The 23,959-nt window shown below is 42.5% G+C and overlaps 1 protein-coding gene across 10 annotated transcripts in view; it reads right to left on the bottom strand.

Annotated features, from left to right (window-relative positions):
- Znf131 (zinc finger protein 131) overlaps nt 1–23,959 on the bottom strand; it is a 117,137-nt gene that overhangs the window by 29,475 nt on the left and 63,703 nt on the right. For 2 of the 10 annotated variants that reach the window (XM_017800337.2, XM_017800339.2), the window contains exons 1-3: nt 11,643–11,902; nt 11,299–11,437; nt 10,152–10,253 (exon numbers count right to left, since the gene is read on the bottom strand). In XM_017800337.2, coding sequence (XP_017655826.1) covers nt 10,152–10,253; nt 11,299–11,422 — 226 coding nt within the window. In that variant the 5' untranslated portion in view covers nt 11,423–11,437; nt 11,643–11,902. Of the gene's footprint in view, nt 1–10,151; nt 10,254–11,298; nt 12,027–12,362; nt 12,495–23,959 lie in introns of those variants that run through there. The other 8 variants (XM_008842108.3, XM_008842109.3, XM_008842112.3 and 5 more) reach the window with 8 other exon arrangements.

Below are 23,959 nucleotides of genomic sequence, written 5' to 3'. Positions count from 1 at the left end.
TTTTTTTATTATTTTTATTTTATGTGTATGAGTGTATTGCCTGCATGTATGTGAGTGCACCCATGTCGTGCAATGCTGCGGAGGTCAGAACAGGGCTTCGGATTCCCCTGGTACTGGAATTAAGGATGGTTTGTAGCCACCATGTAGGTGCTGGGAATTGAATCCAGGTCCTCTGCAAGAGCAGTCAGTGCTCTTAACCACTGAACCATCTCTCCAGCCCCCTTTTCTCAAGATTTTTAAAAAATGTATTTACGTGTGTGCAACACATGTTTGGGTGCCAGATGAGGCCAGAAGAGGGTGCCAGATCCCCTGCAGCTGGAGTTACAGGTGGCTATGAGCTGCCTGATGTGGGTGCTGGGAATGGAATTTGAGTTCCCTGGAAGAGCAGTGAGTGCTCTTAACCACTGAGCCATTTCTCCAGCCTGTTGGGAGCTTTTTGATAACTAATTCAAACTCCGTAGCAGGGCTTTCATATGGTTTCTTCATGATTTAGTAACAAAATCTTTAATATTTTCCCCCAGGCTTAATTTTGTATCTGTTCTGGTAATTAGAGTTTATAAGCATCTCTTCATTATAACTTTTGACCTGTACATTCACCTCATGTTATCTAATAGTGCTTCCTCAATACAGGCACACAAAGCATGAAAAAATTGCTAAGCTTACTTTCAAAACTAAGTTTTTTTTGAATCTTACTTTGCTTTACAAATTTTGTGTTTAAATTTAGTCACAAGCAATATTTCTTTATGTCACTAATGTTATGTATTATTTCCGTCTGCTAAAGCAAGAACAATACAAGAAGGCATTATAAGGAGCAAAAAAAATCTTCAAATTTTCAGACCAAGAAACACCCAACTCCAAACAGTTAATCACAAAAATATTTTTATGTTCTTTCCATTTAGTTTACACAGTTAAATATGGCCTTAAGTATTCAATGCAGAAACTTCTATTTGTATAAAGAAAGAATAGCACTCAGGGAGTCAAACTTTCACATCTTAGACTGTTCTTCCAGAAACTGCCTTGTCCCAAATCACAGAATTTCAGACCCTCTTAGACTCATCTTCCAAAATGTCTCAGAGCAGCTTGAATACTGAGAAACACTATGAGAAACACTATGACATGTATTACTGAGATACATGACACCAACTAAGCAAAGCGAAAGTAACTGGATTCACCAAAGACTAATTTTATTTGGTTCCCTAAATTACTATTTATTTTTAAATTTTATGTGTTTGAGAGTTTTGCTTGTCATGTAAGTGCATCTGTGCCTACAATGCTCCAGAAGTCAGAAAAGGACATTGGATCCCTTGGAACTGGAGTTATGGACAGTTGTTAGCAGCTATGAGGGTGCTGGGAATCAAACCTGCGTCCTCTACAAGAGCAGCCAATACTCTTAACCACTGAATCATCTCTCCAGCCCCCAGATTCCATTTTAATCAAGCATACATAATGCTTATCCATATTTCAGGAATAGTACTAAATACTTTCTTAATGGAATCCTCATAACATCTTCATGAAATATTGACACTAATTGATAAAAACCAGGAGCAAATCCAGGGAGTGTGACTCCTAAGTCTGTGGAAAAGATCTGAAATATGAGGAGCATATAAAGATTTTGAACCTTTCCTTCCTGCTTAGAAGTTTGACCATCACTATAGGTATAAATTATGTTTAAAAAAACTACTCCCACAAAATCCTCCATTCATACATATCCATCTCTCCATGTTATTTTCTAAAAAGGTGAATTACTGCTTATTCCAGCAAGAATCTCAAACAAACTGGGCATGGTTAACACATGTCCCAGCACTAAGGGAGGGTGAGGCAAGAAAGTAAAGCTTTTGCGACCAGGCCAGGCTAGTCAGCAAAACTCTATGAAAGAATGAGTGAGATACCAATTGAGGAAGAGCAAGAGAGAGATATCCCAACTGTACTAGTATCACTGAATTATTCTTCCTCTGCTTTACTAACAGGCCGAAAGGCGGGCTATTTGTAGAAGACTCCACATGAAGGTGGGTGTGGTGCCACACGCCTTTAATTCCGGCACTTGGGAGGCAGAGGCAGGAGGATCTCTTAAGCATTCCAGGCCAGCTAGGGCTATAGAGAGACCCTGTCTCAAAAAGAAAACTCCACATGGTACATACTATCTAAAGCTGTCAAGAACCACAATATAACTTGTAACTTAGATAAAGCACTACTCTCTTAGAAACTGGCCACAGATATTGTTCTTGCTTAACAACCACCATCATTAACATTAAAAAAAAGTTTTATTGAAGTTAGGAAAAGTCAACTCATTGCAGATGGGGAAACTTAAAAGCTGGAATGCTTACTGTTCTGGAGATTTGTCTGTATTTTTATCAACTAACACTGTTGTTTTAAAACATTTATTTGAACAGAGTTAATGAACGATGATAGTTTTGACTTTTAATGATTCCATATGGTCATTACACATTTTCTACTTAGAGTTATTTGCTTTAAGGGAGACAACCTGCTATTGTTCTGAAATGATGGCTAAGTTTGTTTTCTCCTCCTATCTAGAAGCCTTTGAGTGGGAACTGACACTGATTCTAGCCATTCCAACAGCTATCAAAGTGCCTGAAAACAAATCCTGAGTCCATCATTCTCCAGTCTGGTCTTGGCAGACAAAAGAAAAATGAGGAGGAACCCAGTGGAGGGATGCTTTTGGAAGCCCTTGTGAAGAAATTCCAATGGACTCTGATATGAACATTTGAAATTTGCCCTCTGACTTTTTTCTGGTTCCCTGTCTAGAACTTTTAATGCTAACTACTCTTGCCTTTACTTCTCCTTCACATCTCCGAGGCACCAGTCAAGGACTTTCTTTTCTCCCTACAGATAAGAGTTATGCAATTTGGGAGTCTTTTAGATAGACCCACTGACGAAGTATCCCAATTGCCTCACCCTGTGTCGTTCAGTATGGAAGAAGCCAGAGTGGTCTGTGTCCCAATTTCCTATCAGCAATTTGGGTAACCTTTTCAGAGGATGGTGTGATAAGAACAGGAGGTAGGAGCTGGCTAGGCAGTTAGGGTAAAGAGACCCCAAAGAAAACTAGTCAGTTTCTTGGCTAAAACTCAAAATGTCCTTAGGCCTCTAAGCAACATACTCTGTTCCAAAGGCCAAAGATGTTAAAAGTATTTGGGAGCTCTTATCTAATTGCTAAAAGATTTTACCTTTTCAGAGGGGGGAACGTTAGAGTAGCAAAAAGCCCCATAAAAATAAAAACAAAAAAATAAATTAGCCGGGTGTGGCGGTGCATGCCTTTAGTCCCAGCACTCGGGAGGCAGAGGCAGGCAGATCTCTTTGAGTTCTAGGACAGCTGGGGCTACAGGGAGACCCTGTCTCAAAGACCCCCGCCCCCCTCCCCAAAAAACTTCACTCACCCAGGGCTCAGAGACCATTTTGGAAGAAGAAGTGGAAAGACTGTGCGAGCCAGGGAGGAGGGGGAAGACCATATGGAAACAGTCCTACAACCTCCTGGGATCCAGCTCATGATTCTATGGCAATCTTGTAGGACATACACAAATCCCATGCAAACTCAGGCAGACAAAACTGTATAGAACTGAAGAAATGAACAGCAGACCCCAATCTAGCTGAAAAACATTGGCAACTGATTACTGCTAGGTGAGGAAGAGATCTTCCTAAAACAAGAGACTCTAGATAGGCTGACTAGACCTCAGTGGATGGACTTGCACTGGGGAATGTCTGGGGACACAGACTTGACACATTGGGCTTTAACACAAATGACAGAGTATATCAGTTACAGTGGTGGGGGTGGTGGTACTATGGGAGGGTGCCAGTGGGGACAGGGGTACAAAGCAGATCAAGATTCTTTGAGCTATTCTGTATAAAATACACAAAAATTAAATAAAAACAAATTAAAAGAGTTATTTGCTGAGGCTGGGGAGATGGCTCAGTTTGTAAAGTGCTTGCCAGGCCAGGCAGGCATGAGGACAAAAGTTTGGAACCTCGGCACCCAGATTGGAGGGTGTGCACTTATAATCCCAGCCCTGGGAAGGAAGAGACAGGAGGATCCCTGGAGCTTGCTGACTAGCCAGTGTAACCAAATGGGCACATTCAGTTCAGTGAGAGACTCTGCCTCAAAAAATAAGGAGTGTAATTAAGGAAGACATCTGATGTTAACGTTTACATACCAGGGCCCCTCCCACATGTGTGCCTACACACAAGTTACTTGCTAAGAATTTTTTCAAACTTTGGAAACACAATCAGGGTTCTCTGCAAGAGAAGCCACCGCTCTTAAGCACTTAGTCATCTCTCCAGCCCCATTTGCTAAGCATTTTATAGCTGGGAAAGAATAGCTCCATATGCTCATACCTGCTTATGCAGTACCTTCGACATTCTCTGGTTTTAGAGCTATCATTTTAACTCGGCCATTACATGGAGACCTAACATTCAGTAAATCAACAGTGTAGCTATTTATCTGAAATTTGCTTTTATTCTTATATTCTCCATTTCTGAAAATATATTCTGTACTAATACTTCCCCTATCATTTTCCATCAATGACAAATTTTGATCCTATTAGTTCTCAGATCAAGCTACTCTCCTTTCTGTTTCCGCTTTTTCCATTTTAAAAAGCATTTTATTTACTTATTTAGCACGCTCACATGTGTGGGTAGGCATGGATCACGGTGCAAATGTGAAGGTCAGGGGACAACTTTCTGGAGTCAGTTCTTTCCTTCCACCATGGGACATGAGAGTCCCAGGGATGGAATAAACTCAAATCATCAGGCCTGGCAGCAAGCATCTGTTCCAGCTGAACACTCTCACTAGCCCTTCCTCAAGGGTCTCACTATGTAGCTCTGGCTACCCTAGAACTTGCTATGTAGACCAGGCTGGCCTCGAGTTCCAAGATCTATCTACCTCTGCCCCGAGTGCTGGGATTAAAGGCATGTGCCACCACACTCAGCTTTTCTCCAAATTTCTTAAAAATTTTCCACAGGTTGGTCAGAACTAAGATAAGGTTATAGATAGTCTTTATCCTACTATGGACTCTGTTCCTAGTATTTTGTGTTTGTACGTATGAAAACCCACGAAGATGAGTGGAGGCCAGAAGGACTGTCAGCTCTATCACTCTCTGTCTTACTGCTTTGACACAGGGTCTTTCAATGAACCTAAAGCTAACAGCTTCCCGAGCAAGCCTCCTACTTCCACTTCCCACAGTGCTGGGGTTCAGGCTTTTTATATTAACTACTGGGAGCGGAACTCAGTTCCTCATGCTTGCATAGCAAGCAGTCTTACTTGCTGAACCATCTCTCTAGCCCCCGGTTCCTAATCATTTGTGGGGTGTTTGTTGGGTTATTTGGGCCTGGGGAGGCCCAAATGTCCTAGAGCTGGAGTTATGAAGTTGTGAGCATCCTTATGTGGGTGGTGGGAACTGAATGTGGGTCCTCTGGAAGAGCAGTATGTACTCATAACCACTAAAGATGTCATCTCACCACCCTTTCTGTGGGCTTAATAAAGTATGGGCCCCTGATCTTTAGAAACAAATCTAGGAACAAGACTTTTTTGTCTGTTTGTTTTAAGCACCTTATGCTTCTTATGTAACTAGCCCAGTACTCTCATAGGAACAAACCACTGACTTGACTCATTAGCTAATATGAATTGAACTGGTAACATCCGCCCTAGTAAGTGGAGGTAGAATGTATGGTTGTAAAAACAAAATATAGTATTTTAGGATTAAAACATTCTCTTAATCCCTTATTCTTTCATAGTGGAATATTCAAAAAGCACAATTTTTCTAAGAGATTACCTAAGAAAAGTGTCAATACTTTGACAGTAACACTTAGAAACTAGCCAAAGGGGGCAGTATTCTGACATTTCTTTAGTCTTGAGGGGGGGTGCATACTCAAAACAATGTTTAACATGTACTTAGATGTCTTGTTTTTAGAAATTTTTGGAAACACAGAAGAATGGCCATTAAAGAGAAACCAGATGATTTTGGAACTTTGGTTTCAGAAACAGAAGTTAGAAAGGTAGTCTCCTTTCTAAACTAGGAAATAGATGTTTCTTGATGATTACATGTAGTTTAAATTCAAGTCACAAAGTTGACCTGGTATGCAACTGGCTACAAGAGCCAACAAGTTTTATTTGAGGTCAAAGGTGAGCCTGTACTTCTACTCAAAGATAACTCACTTCACTAAGAAACCAGAAAACAGGCCAGGCGTGGTGGCACATGCCTTTAATCCCACTACTCAGGAGGCAGAGGCATGTGGATCTCTGTGAGTTCAAGGCCAACCTGGTCTACACAGCTAGTTCGAGGTCAGGTGGGGCTACAAGAAAACCCTGTCTCAAAAACACCAAAAAAATAAAAAATAAACCAGAAAATAGGGAGAGCTAGTTCAGTTTCCCTCTAATAGGTTAATACCCACAGAACATAAATTTTTTTTCCTACCTTGTTTTTATTTTTTACATATAAGTCATCTGCTTTATGCCGGGTGTGGTGTCTCACGCCTTTAGTCCCAGCACTTAGGAGGCAGAGGCAGGAAGATCTTTGTGAGTTCAAGGTTAGCCTGGTCTACATAGAAAAGTTCCAGGCCAGCTGGGGCTACAGGGAGATCCTGTCTCAAAAATACTCCCATCCCAAAAAGTCATCTGCTTTTACATAATCCTCTAAATCTGTGGTGTTGAAGACTACTCTCAGAATAATCAATAGGCAGGGCTGCCCAAACTTCACTGTGCATAGGAATCATGTGAGGATCATCTTATGACTCAGTTCTTGGTGAGATCTGAGCCCAGTTTCAACAAACTCCCAGGTGATTTCAATGAATTACTGCTAGTCCACAGAAAACACCTTGAATAATGAAAGGACCAGCAAACTTCTATTAACAGATGCCTGGATCCCCACCCTCAAAAGACTTATTTAATTAATCTGGAGATACAGTATTGGTATATGTCAAAGAATCCAGTGTTTCTAAGAGCACTGTTCATGTTTTATAGATGGGGACTTTAGTTGTAGCTAAGACAGAAAGCACAAGCACATTCCACCCTGTTTTGTCCACTGATTACAACTAAAGGTCCTGAAAAGAATACATAAACAAATATATAAGGACTCTGAAAACAGAAGCAAGCAGATTGGGAAGTGCAATCAAACATCAGAGAGCAGGGAGTTTTATGGTTTTTCATTTTTCCTCCCATATATCCTCACTTAGACTTGAGGAAAAGATTAAACCCCATAAATGAGCAATGGGTGTAAACAGAAAAAAAGGCTCCCAGAGAAACTCTAGAGAACCAGGAAGGTGAAGAGGGGGTAGAGTGGGGAGGATATCTGGTAATTTTTGTCTTCCTCCTCCTCTGCAATACAAGATAAGCTGTTGTTCTGATTCTGGTACTCTGACAGCACACAAAGATATCTATGTGTGTCTGATACTAGATGCCGGCCTCAAAATTCCAATTCTCCTGCCTCAGACTCCTTGGTGATGGGATTAACACCATGCAAGGACTACAAGGGTTGGGTTTGTTGTTTTGAGGCAAGAGCTCACTATGTAGACCTGGCTGGCCTGGAACTTGCTAAGTAGACCAGGCTTGCCTACCCTTGCCTCTGCCTCCCAAGTGCTGGTATTAAAGGAGTGTGGTACTATACTGAGATTAAGTTCAAATTGGATACACAGCTTAGAGGGTACCTGGACTCAACCAGGTGGCTTGCCTGCTAAAGCAAACAAAGTAAAAACAAAAGTTTTCTCCAGAGGATCATTTTTTAGTTTATTTATGTATTTATTTATTTTGGTCTTTTTGAGACAGGGTCTCCCTGTAGCCTCAGCTTTGCCTGGAATTTGCTGTGTAGACCAGGCCGGCCTCAATTTCGCAGGGATCCACCTGTCTCTGCTTCCCAAGCGCTGGGATGAAAGGCGTGCACCACCAAGCCCAGGTCGCAAGAGAATTATAATAGCACCGATTCTTACACCAAATTTCCATGACAAATCCCTATTTCACTTATTTTAAAGACTGAAAAAATAAACTAAGACACCTGAAGTCACAGAACTAGCCAAGACCAAAACTCAAGTTTTCTAATAATGTGCCCAGGGCTTTCTCTACAGTCATGTGACCTTGCCTCGACCTCAGAGTTAAGTGTTAAAGATGACAGCAACCTCAGAGTTAAGTGTTAAAGATGACACTCAACCAAATTCATTCTTTAACCCTAAACCTGGCCAAGTAACAAAACCAAAATATTTTCAATTTTCTCTGTTTACAATTTAAATACTTAAGGCTTATGTGTACCACAATACAATGAACATAGGTCAGAGGTACTGAGAGGTACAAAAGAAAACTGCAAGGCAATTAAGTTTCAGAAAAGTAAATCCTATTTCTTTAGTGCTACTTTCTCAACTAGCAACAGATATTCTAACCTCAGCCACTTTAAAAAATGTTTAGGTGTAGGGGAGATGGCTCAGTGGTTCAAGCGCTTGTTGTGCAAGCCTAAGAACTGGAGTCTGGATCCCCAGAACCCATGTAAATGCCAGGTGGGTACAGAGACTGACTTGTAATTCAGGCACTCAATAGATGGTGACAAGGCTAGCCAAACTAGTGAGCTCTGGGTCCAACTGTGAGGCTTTGCCTCAATGAACAAGACAGACTAGCCATCAAAAAGACTCCAGATGTCAACCTTGGGCCTGCAGGCATGTGCACAGGGCACACATGTACCATCCAAACACACACACTTATATATAAAAAATTTTTGTAACAATCTGTCTAAAATTAATTCCTCTTTGAAATCATTACTTAGACTAAACCTCTCATTCTTCCCTCTTAACGATACTATCCATATAAACAGTCTGTTTTTACATTCTCTTTTTTTAATCATTGCTCTATTTCCAAGTTCTTTAAGGGATGTCTTATTCAAAAATTCTTCAGCTCTTGGGTCTAGCAGAGTATGTTAACAGGTAACAGGTATTCATTATGACAAATAGCTCCTATTTACTAAATTTTGGCAATATACCAAATACTATGACGAGCTTTCTGTGTGTATTATTTCAACTAACCATTACAAACCTAATAACCAGTTTTTCAGACAGGTTAAGCGTCCTAACTGCCTGACGCTACCCATTTAGCAAGCCTCGGGTGAAGGACTGATGGACTTGCCTAGTAGTAAAGGCAATCCCGCCCAGGCAGATAGGATCCTCACCAGTAATCTCTGTGGCTATCCATTATGCCTGTGCTTTGCCCATCATACATAATCAAAAGATAACCTAGCTGCTGATTTATCAACTGAAATATACCAAAATATACAAAAATATTCTTAACTCTTTACTCCCCAAGGAATCGAATTTTTTTCAAGAGGACAGTTTCTAAGCAATTCATTCATAAGAATATATGTGCAATAAGACACAAAATCTTAGCACTCTGAAAGAAGCTAAGATTCTATATTTACATAGGCAAATTGATTTATTCCCATGTTTTGGATTTTTATGGGACATCAGGGGAGTGTTATAGTAGCAAAAAGAAAAAAAATCACGTAATTAAAAGTACAAACTCAAGCTCTTGCTAGCTGCAAACCTCGGGCAAGTAAATTTTTGGAGTCTGTTCCCTCATGTGCAAACTGGAAATACCACCACTTATTTTCCAAAAGACAAATGTGAGCCCCAGATAGTACATAAACTACACAGTACAATGTTTAGTACCTGGTATACTATTTTTTAAAAAAGTCAAGTATAAAGATTGTTCTGTTTCAAAGTAACACTTAATTGAGGATTCCTTCTCTCCTAAAGATTACACAACCACAATTTCATCTGAATGCTACTTTAGTTCACCCCATTTCATTTGTCCATCATCTGTACCTGTTAGTACACCACTATTTCTGACAGTAAAGGCCTCTCCTGTAACTTACAACATTCCTACCAGTCTGAAGCACAAGGTCACTAAAACAAAGATGTAGTTTACATCCACACATATTTCAAAAACAGAGTACACACTGGTTTCAGCAATGGAAGAGACTCCTTTGACACCAGTATCTACTACTTATGAGTTTCTCCTGGCAGACCATTCCACGAAGCACTTTACTGAAAGAATTCTCAAGTGATAAGGAACAATTTATCTAGCTGTCTCATACCCACTCCTAATACTTCCAACTAACTAAACCAATAAACCAATTAGTCGTGCTAAGTAGAAAATGTGAAACATCACCTACCTTCTATCTCAACCAAAGGTTCTTGAGTAAACTCCTGAAAGAATTTGTAGAAGAACTTACTGCAAGCAGCCAAAACAGCCTTGTGGGCCTTAAAATGGTGTCCTAAATGGAAATAAAGAGGGGGGTATCATACAACAGCACTAAAACCTAATGTAAAGCTACAAATTGCATAAAGTAGGCCTTTCTCAATACATCTCCATATATTACATATCCACATATTCAATTAAAGCCCAAGCATTCCTGTCAATTATCTTCGCAAATTTTAATCTTAGACATGAAACCAAATCTTTATTTCAAAGACAAGTCATTTTTATAAAAGCCAGTTTACACTAGGTAGCAAACATCTAGCATTTACTGTTACATTCAATTAAGTAATGAGGCATAGTCTACTCATTTGAAAGTACTAAATATTCAATATGACAATCCAAAAGTTTGGAAAGATGAAAAAACAAAGCAAGCACAATGTTAGAATTACCCAGTATGAGAAATGTTTCAATATGCCTAATATGTTGGAAGCACAATATATACTGTGCACCCACAGACTCCTATAATAAAGAACACTTGCTTTGGAATCTAATTTTTACTACATGAGGACTCCCAGGCTGGCTCAGTCTCCACTACAGTAACAGAGACTGGTGAACACCCCACTTTATTTTGGAGGCTCCCAAAGGCATGAGTACAGTCCAGGTAGCTCTGTATTTTCCTTTCCACACCATTTGGAAAACTAGAAAGGAATCAAAACTTCCCAAATGACTCCTGTGCTAAACTCCTCCAAACAGCTTACCAACAAGAGGATTACTGACAAAATGATGAGAGAGCCTATCTTCTTACCAAACATTCTGAGGTTATTTTCTCTATCCCCAAGGCCTTTATCTTGCAAGGGTGTGCAATGAGAAAACTTCAACAGACTGCCAGAAGTTAAAATGTGATGCACGCCAGACTAGATTAAGAGCTGGATTGGCCAACCAGCGTTCTGCAGCATGGTCTACGTGAGCAACACTGACAAGCGACCACCAGGATGATGCACCCCCTTCAGATTCCGGAAGAGAGCCCGAAGAGGGTGGGCAAAAAAAAAAAAAAAAAAAAAAGGCGGGCAGCTAGAGAGCCGAGGCTCCAATCTGCTCCTCTACCCACCACCCTTACCCACCGTCGACTATCAGGGTGATGTCGGTGAACCGGTCCTGCTCCCGCTGTTCATTCAATCGGTCCAGGATCATTTTATGATGTTCAGGAAACTCCTGAAGGCATTCCATCGTTTCTTCAGCCTCCATGGCCGCCGGGCTGCTCTACAAAAGAGGAGCATGATAATGTACACCCATGAGCTCGGGCTAAGAAACAAAACCCCGACAGCAGCAAACAACCAAACAAAACCCAGGACCGTGAAAAGAAAGGGGGAGGGGGAGGCTAGAGAGAAAGGCTGGGGAAGAAAGGCGAACCGAGCGGCGGCCGCGTCGCGGGCCGGAGCGGCGGCCGCGGGACTCCGAGCCTGACCTAATTGGAGTCGGGAGACGCGAGCTGGAGCGGGGTGGGCACAGTGCCGGAGGCTCCTGGCACCGAGGCGCGCAAGTCCGGCCAGGGAGGGGGCCGGACAGCCGCGGCGACCTCCTAACGGCCCGCCAGGCCTTTCCGCCCGGCCCGAGCTCCCGCTGTCCCGGACCCGGTCCGGCCCGCGGCCCACAACGACTCCCCGGTCGCCTCTCCCTCCAGCGCCCTCCCTCTTCTCCCCCGCCCCGACCCGGCCGGCACTTACTCGGAAGGAGGAGCGGCCCGGACCTGCGCGTCACTTACGTCGACGTGCTGCGTCACTGCGCCAGGCTGCGGCTGACGCGGAGGCACACAGAGCCCCAATCAGAGCAGTCCCCGGTCACGCCCCCACCACCCCCTGTGGGGAGGGGCCGAAGGGGGGGGGGGTGGGGGGATTGAGCTCCTGGCAAGGCGGCCGGGCGCTGAGGTTCCCGCGTGTTTGCAGAGGGCTTGGCCCGGGCAGTCCTGGGTATGTGAGCAGCGGGGAGTCCCGAGTGCGCCTTGCTGTGTGAGTAACGGGGAGTCCCGGGCGCCGCGCTCCCACCGCCCGTCCTGCCTAGCCTGGCCCAGGTGCCGCACTTCCGACCGCCAACTCTGAGTAAACTCTCACAGGTCCCGGGACGCTGTTCCGCTGCCCCGCCCCGCTAGCCCCGCCCCCTTTCCGCCCGAAGGGGTGGGCCGTCTCACCTAGTTGGTGCCGGGGCCTCGAGCCTTTCTTTCTGCACTCACCACTTCCCGGGGGCCGCTCACCCTCCATGTTCCCCTCTGCCGCCCGGACCCGGAGCCGCTCCGCTGGAGTTCGGCTGGCGTACGTGCGCTCTAGGCTCCGGGGCGGCCGCGGGGACGGCCACGGTCGCGCGCACGCTCTGGCGCCGGGGATCCTTTTCCCCAGGGCCCGCCCTGTCCGCCAGCCAGCAGCACATGTCTGCTGACTGCAGGACCTGTCTGCTGGAAAGATCTACAGGTGATGCTCTCATCCCCGCCCGCCTCCTCGGTTCTAAAGACCTTAATTCTACCGCACGTGGCTGGCTCAGTCATTGATCCAGACAGACTCATTTGAGGGTAATGCGATAGTTGAGTTGTAGTCTCAGCTCTCGAAGAGTTGATGAATTGGGGAGGGGGGCGTTAAAGGCAATTCAATAAATGTAATCATTTCAACAGTTCTGTAGTACTCACTGTTGAAGGAACTGTGAAATGCAGCCGTGAGCGAGGTACACATGTCTACATTCTGAATCTTGACCAAATGTTAGGGTTGTGGAATGTTATGCACAAGGCGGGGATGGGGGTTGGGGGCGGTGAGTGTCAAGGAAAGCCAGTGAAGTGTGAAGTCTGTTCTCTTCTATAAGCAGAGACATCTGGATCATAGTGGTCCAGGCACTGGAAGAATGTTGCTGAGACAGACTCAACAGTAGCCTAATGTTAACAGGTTTTCTTAGCATTTTAAGAGGAATCTTTGAAGGTCCAGCGGGGAGAGAGGATGGTGATGAGAGGAATTATTTCAAGGCGACAACTAAGTGGAGATGATGGAGATCAAAGAGGCTAATTTAGGAAGTATAAGCCTGCTTATAGCGTTGGGGGAAGAGCTAACTGTAGAGATCTGGAATTTTTCAGCACACAGTGAACACTGAAAATGGAATTTATGAATAATCTGCAAGGGGATAAATTAGCAGCTTGTAGGTTGAACTGGTCTGCTGGAGTATTTTAAGTATTATGATCATTCTTAATAATATTTCAAAGGACAAGAAATTAAATATAAAAGCAGGCGGCTTTGGAGAAATTCCAGTGTAAAGGGCTGTAACTCTGTATGACTGAATTGGGTTAAATGGAGAACATTAGCATTATTTTAGAATTTGAGCTATCTGATTCACTACAATCTCCACCATTCTCTAACATTAAAAAAAATTTATTATTTTTATGTGTATGTGTGTAATGCCTGCATGTAGGTAAGTGCACCGTGTCATGCAGAAGAGGCTGTCGGATCTCCTGGAACTGGAGTTAAGGACTGTTCCAAGCCGCCACGTGGGTGCTAGGAATCAAACCCAGGTCTTCTGCAAGAGCAGTCAGTGCTCTTAACTGCTGAGCCATCTCTCCAGCCCCTGAAAGGCATTTTCTTAATTGCTAGTTGATACAGGAGTGCCCTGGCCACTGTGGGTGGTGCCACCGTAGTTGGGTGGTCCTGATTTGTCTAAGAAAGAAGACTGAACATAGGTGGGGGGAGCAAGCCAGTAAGCGAGTACCTCCATGGTCTGTGGTTCAGGTTCCTGCCTTGAGCTCCTGCCCTGACTTCTGATGAAGGACTGTACTGTAAGCTTAAATAAAGCTGAATGTGGTGGTACAATCCTAAGACTTTAGGGATTACATAGCAATTTCCAGACCAGCTGGGGCTACAGGGAGACCCTATATCAAAACAACAACAACAAAATGTTTCAGTCCATTACCTTCTAAAAATTACATTTATGTATTTATTTGTGGGGAGGGGGTGGGAGTAATGTGGAGGCCAGAGAACAGCTTTTGGGAGCTGGTTCTTGCCTCCCACATGTGGGTCCTGGGGATTGAATTCAGTTTATCAGACTTGGTGATAAGTACCTTTACCTTTACCCACTAAGCCATCTTTCCAGCCCCTGCTCAGTCCATTGCTTATTTTGTTTGTTTTTGGGTCTATGTGTAGCCCCAGCTGGCCTAGAACTTGCTGTGTAGACCAGGCTGACCTCAGTGTCACAGAGATCTACCTGCCTCTGCCTCCCAAATGCTGGGATTAAAGGTGTGTGCCACCACGCCCAGCCTCAGTTTATTACTTTTTTTTGTCTTTTTGAGACAGGGTCTCCTTGTAGCCCCAGTCCTGGAACTCATATGTAGACCAGGCTGGCCTTGAACTCACAAAGATCCACCCAGTCAGTTCGTTACTTTTAAAGTCGCTTTAGTATATTTGGAATTGAGTCTATAATCTTAACATGTTTTCTATTTGTCTTACTGTTACTGTTCTGTTACTTTTGGCTCCTTCCTTGCCTTTGAAAGGATTTTAATTTTGCTGTTACCTTAGTGGTTACACATTTTTTTTACCTTGGTAGTTACACATTCTTTCCGTGATTAAACTAGACTTTATAATATGAATTGTTGATTTAAAACATTTATTTTCTGGGCCTGGGCGTGGTGGCGCACACCTTTAATCCCAGCACTTGGCAGAGGCAGGCGGATCTCTGTGAGTTTGAGGCCAGCCTGGTTTACATAGCGAGTTCCAGGTCAGCTGGGGCTACAGGAAGACCCTGTCTCAAAAAGACCAAAAAAAAAAAAAAAAAAAAAAACACCACACTTATTTTCTTAGTATTTATTTTTATGTGTATGAATTCTTGGCCTGCATGTATGTAAGTGCACCTGTGTGTGCAGTGCCCACAGAGGCCAGAAGATGGAAATGAATCCCCTGGAATGGGAGTTACAGACCATTGTTGGCTGCTGTGTAGGTGCTGGGACCCAAACCTGGGTCATCTGCAAGAGCAACCAGTACTCCTAACTGTGAGCCATCTCTTCAGCCCTCTTAAATATTTTTGAGACAGGGTCAACTTGTAGCTTACACTGACCTTGAACTCCCTAGGTAGCTGAGGATGACCCTGAACTTCTGATTCCCTTTGCCTCTAGTGCTGAGATTACAGGCATGCAATATCATACTTAGTTTTATGAGGTACTAAGGATTGAACCCAGGACCTCTTGTGTGCTGAGCAAACACTACCAACTGAGCTACCCATGATTTAAGACATCTAAATGATTTGCTATTTTTACTCTTATTCCAGATAACAGAAAGTCCTGGGAACATGCTAATTCCGTTTACTTTCCTCCCCTCCAAGTCTCTGACTTTTGAAAACTCTGTATTGTAAATACTGTTTTACATAGATAGTATCCATTCAGATTTTTTTTCACATTCAGGTTTTGCTTGTAATTTGCCATTATGTTGTTATTCATTCAGTCTCAACCTGAACTTCAAATTAACGTCGCTTTTTGTTTGCAAAATTCTTTTTAGTACTTCTTTAGGATAGATTCAATAGTGGCAAATTATGTATATATGTATATATATGTACATTTTAATATGTCTCGAACCTTTTTCATCCCCCTTAATTTCTGTGATAGACTCTTAACATTATTTCTAATCGGGGCCAAGACTAGAATGAGGTGGGTGAGGCCTTTACTTGGGGTGCTAAAAATTTAGAATACAGGACAAATAATATTCTAATGCAGCTTTTTTTCTTTTTAAAGAATAATTCTTCTTTATGTGTTGTGTCTGTGTGAGTGTATACCAAATGTGTGAGTGCCCATGAAGATCAGAAGAGGGTGTGAAATCCCATGGAGCTGGACTTACAGGAAGTTATGAGCTCCCCTGCTTGGGTCCTCTGGAAGAGCAGCAAGTGCTCTTAACCATTGAGCCATGTCTTCAGTCCCTAATGTAATGTTTTGAACAAGCAAAATTAATGCAGAATTTTCATTTCTGGGAATGCACAGATTATTCTTCCCAGGAAGAACAACTCAAACCCCTGAATGTAATATAAAAACAAACATGAGTAGAGACTGAGATATGGAGAGAAACAGAAAATGTTCCTGGGGACCTCAGAACCTAAAAACAGGTTTCCTGCTTTGCTTGTTTGTTGCACATATCCCAGACTTTGAACCACAGAGTCATCAAGCCAGAAATGCCAATGAGCACAGCCAGCCAAAAAAAGCAAAATGAAGAAGAGGAGAAAAACTAATAAAAACCTGCCTCTGGCCAAAAGAACAGGAACAGGGCTGCTTAGCAGGACTGAAAACATTTAGACAGAAAAGTCTACTATTAAGGCCAAACGTCACAGTAAAAGAAAAATGAAAAGGAAGCAAGGAAGAAAGAAAGTCAGCCGTTGGCTCCATTAAAGAAAGAAAGAAAGGAAGCCAGCCAGCCTTGGCTCCATTTATGCCTAGGAGCAGAGCTGTTTCTGTCCTCTCTGGGCTGTAATGAAGTGCCAGAGCTCCCACTAGTCTTTTGGGATGGTGTCAGAAAACAAAGGGGCTCCAACTGTCATCCACATCCAGTGGTAGCAAGGTTCTCCCTCTCCTCTGGGAGTGACATCACAGGAGGTCTGATGGAGTCAGGACAATCCTCCAGTGGTGATGAGATGTCTTCCACATCCAGTGGTAGCAAGGTTCTCCCTCTCCTCTGGGAGTGACGTCACAGGAGGTCTGATCGAGTTAGGACAATCCTCCTCCAGTAGTGATGAGATGTCTTCCTGTGGTTTCTGTACAGAGCACCCAAGCAGCCTGAGAGCACCTGCCATTGCCAGCAGTAATGAGAAACTCCCTCGATGTGTGTGGAAGTTGAGAAGGGAACCTGGGCTTCTACCTCATCTACAATAATAAGGCTGTATCTCTCCCCTTTCCTCAGCAAGAGCAATGTCATAAAAAGCCTGTTAATTGTAAGATTTAAATAAAACTGAATTTTATAACTTGTGAAAATATCCAGGTTTCAATTTTTAAAAGTCGCTCATCTTACCAAGCAAGAAATAAGTTTTTAAAATGTGAAAGGAAATAAACACATGGCAACACCAAGATGACAAAGATGTTAGAATTAGCAGACAGAAATTGTCACTCATGATAAAGTGGCTTCAAGGAAAAATTATGAGCACGCCTGAAATTAAAACAAAACAACAACAACAAAAAACTTCAGCAAAGAGAAGATAAAAGGATATTCCCAATTGGGAATTTTAGAATATTTTATCTATTTTTGTTTTATATATATGTATGAGTGTATTGCCTGCATATGTGTAATTGCAGTTGTGTCATGCAGTGCCCATTGAGGTCAGAAGAGGGCGTTGGATTACCCTGGAATTGGAGTTACAGATGGTTGTTAGCTGCCATGTGGGTGCTGAGACTCAAACCTGGGTCCTCTGGAAGAGCAGCCCCTGCTCATAACTGCTAAGCCATCTCTGCAGCCCAGGAACTGGATTTCAATAATAGAAAATTTAAAAATAGGGCCAGGGAGATGGCACAGGAGGTAAATCACTTGCTGTGCAAGCTTGACAACTGGAGTCTGATCCCTGAAACCCACAGACACATAGACAAATAATAAATTAATAAATAAATGAAAAGAGAATTTTAAGATAGTGAATGGGCTGGGCATTTAATAAATATTTACACAAATAATATTACTTTCATAGTTAAAATTCAGGATCTCTGAAAGCATCTGTGATGTAATAGTGCCCTGTGAAGACCAAAATTTAAAGGTACAAAATTGCTTTCGATCCTGTTACTGTGGCTCTGTGTCAGGCCTTCCAATATGTATGAAGTCTTCAGTCAAATGTGTCTCTGTAGCTGGGCATGATGATGTACACCTTTAGTCCCAGTACTCAGGAGGCAGAGGCAAGCAGATCTCTGTGAGATCTAGGTCAGCCTTGGCCACAGGGACACCCTGTCTCAAAAACAAAACAGCAAAAAACAGCCAAGCAAAAACTGTCTCCTGGATTCTTGCCTTGTCCTTGATCCTATGCTTCTGTATTGTGAGCCCAGCATGTGGGACTGGTTCATGCCAGACATTCAACAAATGCTTGTTCACATTTGTTTTGACTAAACTTTTTTTTTTTTTTGTCTTTTTGAGACAGGATCTCCCTGTAGCCCGAGCTGTCCTGGAACTCACTATGTTGACCAGACTGGCCTTGAACTCACAAAGATCTGCCTGCCTCTGCCTCCCAAGTGCTGGGACTACAGGCATGCGCCACCACGCCTGGCTAAACTTTTTTTTTTTTCCAAATGATTCATCTGGCTTCTGAAAGTAAAATATACCAGAAAATGAGTTTGCTATTTGGTTGCTAGGACTCCTGAAGCTCAGAATATCTACACATGGTTTTGAGACTTTGCAGTGCTGTTATTAAACTTCAAGTGCATGTTTTTCTTTCACAATTATATAAGAGGATTCAATTTTTTTTAATGTGGAAAAAATAAGCTAGATACAAGGGATGTGTTGTACTTGTAGGAGAGAGGAAAAAGTAAACACGCCTCAACTCTTGATCCCATGAACCCTTGTGTGAAGACCAAACCCCAGGGGCTGACTTTTCAAGGGTGCTCTCGAGACATCTCAAGTATATATTAAAGCTGAAGAAAGCTCTAGGAAGTTCTAGAAACATGTATCTATCCCAAGCTCCCCTCAGAACAGAAAGTTAAAGGCCAAGCCTTTGAGATAATGAAAGTTCTCTGGCTCCCAGCCTCCCATCTCTTTCCGTTTACTCTAGCAACATGATCTCACCCTTGGTCTTCCTTAATATCCTACACACCCTATGTTCTCCAGCTTTCCATTATAATGAATACCTAAGATAAGCAACAGAGAGAGAAAACGGTAATTTACACTCATAGTTTTGGAGGTTCCAGTCCATGGTGGATTAGCTCTATTTGGGGGGGCCTATGGTGAGACAATACCCCATCATAGGAGACAAGTGGTAGAGCAAAACTATTTACCCCATGGCCAGAGGCCCTACCTCTTTTTTTTTTTTTGGTCTTTTTGAGACGGTCTCCCTGTAGCCCCAGCTGACCTGGAACTCACTATGGCATTGAACTCACAGAGATCCACTTGCCTCTGCCTCCTGAGTGCTGGGATTAAAGGCATGCGCCACCATGCCTGATTTGGGCCCTACTTCTTAAAGGTCCCACTACCTCTCAATAGGCTCCAACCTGGGGAACAAGTCTTTTAATACACTGGCCTTTGGGAGACATTTAAGATTGAAATATAGCATGAGCTATTGCTAAAGTTCAAGTATTAATGTTCAGCTCTAGACTTATGGCTCTCTTGGGTATCTCAGCCTCCTCAAAGCCTCATTCTCTGAATATGTTAAATTCACTCCTTTTTTCTGAAATCATACTCTTTGTTATTGATGCCCCCACATCTGCCCATTTGCAGAACAAATCATAAATCTGAGACACACTGTCTTTTCCCTCCAATTTTTTCTCTCATGTGTACATCAAGTCAACACATTGTCAGTTACCATATAACATTTGAGTTCACAATAGACACATCACCAAGAAGTGGTCAATTAAGATTATAACAGAGCTGGGAAATTCCTGTTACTTAGTTCTGTCATAGCTGTCATAACATCCTAGAGCAATATATTATGTTTGGGGTGATGCTGGTGTAAAAAAATCTACACTTCCAGTTGTGTTAAGGTACGGTGCATAATACCTGAGAGTAAATGACTTACTGGTTTATGTTTGTACTGTATTGTACTTTTGATTTTGTTGTGCTACTTATGTACATATAAATATGTTAAAATGTTATTATAAAACATTCCATGGTCTCATACAGCTCATGTTTACCTTGTTCCTGGATTGCACAATTTTCTTTTGTATTTGAACTAATCTCATGTTTAGTTAATTAAGACCCTAAAAGCAACAGGCTTTAAACATACATATATGGCATAGATGTACACACATCATATACCATAGGTGTGTGAGACAGCATACTATCTAGATTCCATGATGTTTGTATAGTCACAAAAATCACTTTTAAAAAATTATTTTTATGTGTATGAGTGTATTGCTTGCTTGTATGTGGGTGCACCTGTGTTGTGCAATACCTGTGGAGGGCAGAAGAGGGTATCAGATCCCCTGGAACTGGAGTTACAGATGGTTGTTAGCCACCATGTAGGTGCTGGGAACCCAACCCCGGTCCTCTGCAAGAGCAGCCAGTGAGCTTAACCACTGAGCCATCTCTCCAGTCCCACAAAATCACTTTTTGTCCATTCGTAACTGATTCATATCTGTATTGCCAGGTCTTACTGATTAAAGGTTCCAACCTTTAATATTCTAAAACCATTGACTAACAAGTTTCTGTGAATCTGTTTGGCAATTTTTATGAAGAGTATTTAATAGTTTCAAAAATTCCCTGATAGCCAGGCATGGTGGTACACACCTTTAATACCAGCATTCAGGAGGCAGAGGCAGGCAGATCTCTGAGTTCAAGGCCAGCCTGGTCTACATAGTGAGTTCCAGGACAGCTGGGGCTACAGAGAGACCCTGTCTCAAGAAGACCAAATAAATAAATAAATAAATAAATAAATTCCCTGACATAAATTGTATAATATATATGAAACAAGGATACAACAAAAATCTCAAATTTGCAAGTTATATGGATATCTGAGTATAAGCATAGCAGAGAGGGAATAGAAAAATACAAGGAAGTCCTGGTGGTATAGGCCTGTGACCTCCGTTCTATGGGAGGCTGGTGTAGGAAGAGGTTTGAACTATAGATCAAAGCATGCCTGGGCAGTTTATCAAAATTCTGCTGCAGAATAAAAAGTTAAAGGACTCCAGATATAGGTCAGTGGTACAGTGCTTGCCTAGAATGCAGGAGGCCCTGGGTTCAATTCCACAAAAAGAAACTAAGCAAACATCAAAATGTGAACACTTTCACTTTTCAGTCTTTTCCTTTATTTCTTTGAGGCAAGGTCTCACTGTAATTAATCGCACTAGCCTTTCAACTCCTATTGATCCTTATTTCTTAACCTCCCCAGTGCTCAGATTACATACATGTCTCACCATACCTAGCTATTTTGGTGGTTAAATGATAAAATGATAGTGTTTGCTTTTCCTTCTTTAAAAATGTTTTTTGTTTTGTTTGGTCTTTTTAAGTCAGGGTCTCCCTGTAGCCCCAGCTGGCCTGGAACTCACAGAAAGCCACCTGCCTCTGCCTCCTAAATGCTGGGATTAAAGGCATGCCCCACCACATCTGGCCCAAAAAAATAAAAATAAAAAATCTTTTGAAATATTTTCTAGAAATTCTGCATGAAACATCATTAAATGTATATCCAGACAAGTTTTTTGCTTTGCTCATTTATGAATTGTGCTTGTCCAGAACATTGTACTTAATAAGTAAATATTTGCTGAAAAAAATTGTAATGTAAAAATTATATGAGAAGGTGGGACTGGAGAGATGGCTCAGTGGTTAAGAGCACTGGCTTCTCTTGCAGAGGACCCAGGTTCAATTCCCAGAACCAACGTGGCAGCTAAAAACCATCTGTAACGCCAGTTCTAGGGGATCCAATGCTCTCTTCTGACCTCCATGGGCACTGCATGACATGGGTGCACTTACATAAATGCAGGAAATACATTCATACACATAAAAATACTTTTTTAATATGAGAAGGTAAAAATGTATTCAAAGTCCATTTCTTCCTCTATGGATGCTTTGTTTTACTATAATCGTCATGATTGCCTTTGGACCACCTGTGAGTTACAATGGTTAGTGGTAGACCTACTGGTCTACCCACCTGTTGCTTTCCTACCAGACTCTACAAAGCTATGTGCTCTGGCTATTCATTTCACCTTCCCCAACAGACATTATTAGGGATGGCAATCCTAGATGAATTATCTCCTCGTAGCTTTTGTTGTGGAAAGCAGTACTACCTTTTCGTACTGAATTTAAGAACCACAGTGGTGATCAATTTTCTCAGGACCGTACATGCAGTACCTTCCTGAACCACACAATGTGCCCTGGAGCGAAGTACAGCTGCCCTCTAGTGGTCCATCAGGCAGGGCCGGGCCCACAGCTTTATTTTTTTACCACCACTAGGGGGCAGCAAAACTTCCAGCCAAAAAGCTATCAAACACTGAATTGGAGGGGCTACAGAACCCACCCGAATCCACTGCCATCCCCTTATGGCACTGAAGTCGTGAAGTGGGCAGGAGGAAGCGTTATATCCAGCACCGGGAGGACGGAACGAGACTATGGTCCATCACTTGAGGTGCCAAGTCGAAGCACTAGACTTATGTGCTGGTTCCCTGTTGTAGGTACAAAACATGAAACCCTGAAGAATTTGAAGGGCAAAACAAACTGTAAATGACATATTTTTTGTCCGTTGAAGACGTTACCAACACCATGAACGATCACCTACATTCATTTATGAAAAACGAAATGACTAGTTGTTTTGTGATCTGCCTGCAAACTCCCTGGGCAGACGTGGAGAGGGTATTTGTGTGTGGTACATGTGGAGGGGAGGGGAGAGGGAGACAGGAAAGGAAGGACATTTTTGAGACATTGGAGAAACTTGTGAGAGTATGATAGTTTGTCAGGTTGATTGGATTAAGAAATGCCTAGGGGATTAGTGGAGCACACCTATTGTGGTGGTCAGTGATGGCATTTCCAGAGACAATTAGGTCATGAGGGCTCTGGCCTAAAGATGGATTCATAATATGGTAGCATAATTGAAAGGTAGGAAGGGCGTCTAGTGGCTAGTAGGTCACTGGGGGGCATGTCCTTGTCCCTTCTTTCTGTATTTCCTTTCCACTGCTTCCTGGATGCCATGAATTTTATTAAAATTGTGTTTTTAAAAGAATTCATAGTTTGAGGAATGAAGAAGTCACTTTACTTTTACAAAATTCTTTATATACTTTTTTGTATTGGAACCAGTTTCTAGAAAAACACAGTATCTTGGGACTTTGTGAAACCAATATGGAATATGCTGGTGAATGTTATCTTTCTCTTGACTGGTAGCCTACTCCTCTATATTCTGGGTTGCTAGAGCTAGAGCTTTACATACCACATCCTTTTCTTTTCTTCCACCCCCCCGCCCCAACCAACTGTCTTTATGTTGGATTTTCCTTCAGAACACTAGAGGGAAATTTCTAGGCTGCAGTAGAGAACAAAAACTTACTCCTTCCTGTTTCTTTGTTTCTTGCTGGTGCATCCTGAAGGACCATTTTTTACCTTGAAAAGTCACATAATCAGCTTTTCATCATTATACTGAGATACCATAAGCAGGCTACCTTACAGAGAAAAAATGTTTATTTAGTTCACAGTTTTGGAGGCTGCAAGGCTCTGGTGAGGATTCCCATCCCCTAGCTGTATTACATCCTGGCTAGAGTTCCTATGCATCTGTCTGTATAGTCTCTTACTCTTAAAAAAACACCAGGTTGTTGAAGAGATGGCTCAGTGGTTAAGAGTACATATTGCTCTTGCAGAGGACCTGAATTTGGTTCCTAGCATCCAGGTCAGGCAGCTCACAACTGCCTATAAATCCTGTTCCAGTGGATCTGACGCCCTCTTCTGGCCTCATCAGGCGAGTTCCTATGCATCTGTCTGTATAGTCTCTTACTCTTAAAAAAACACCAGGTTGTTGAAGAGATGGCTCAGTGGTTAAGAGTACATATTGCTCTTGCAGAGGACCTGAATTTGGTTCCTAGCATCCAGGTCAGGCAGCTCACAACTGCCTATAAATCCTGTTCCAGTGGATCTGACGCCCTCTTCTGGCCTCATCAGGCACTGCAGTCTCTCTCTCTCTCCCTCTCTC

The sequence above is a fragment of the Nannospalax galili genome, unplaced genomic scaffold (assembly GCF_000622305.1).
Source record: "Nannospalax galili isolate Female #2095 unplaced genomic scaffold, S.galili_v1.0 scaffold139, whole genome shotgun sequence".
In the NCBI taxonomy this organism is placed as follows: Eukaryota; Metazoa; Chordata; class Mammalia; order Rodentia; family Spalacidae; genus Nannospalax; species Nannospalax galili.
This window is presented reverse-complemented; position numbering and strand designations above follow the sequence as displayed.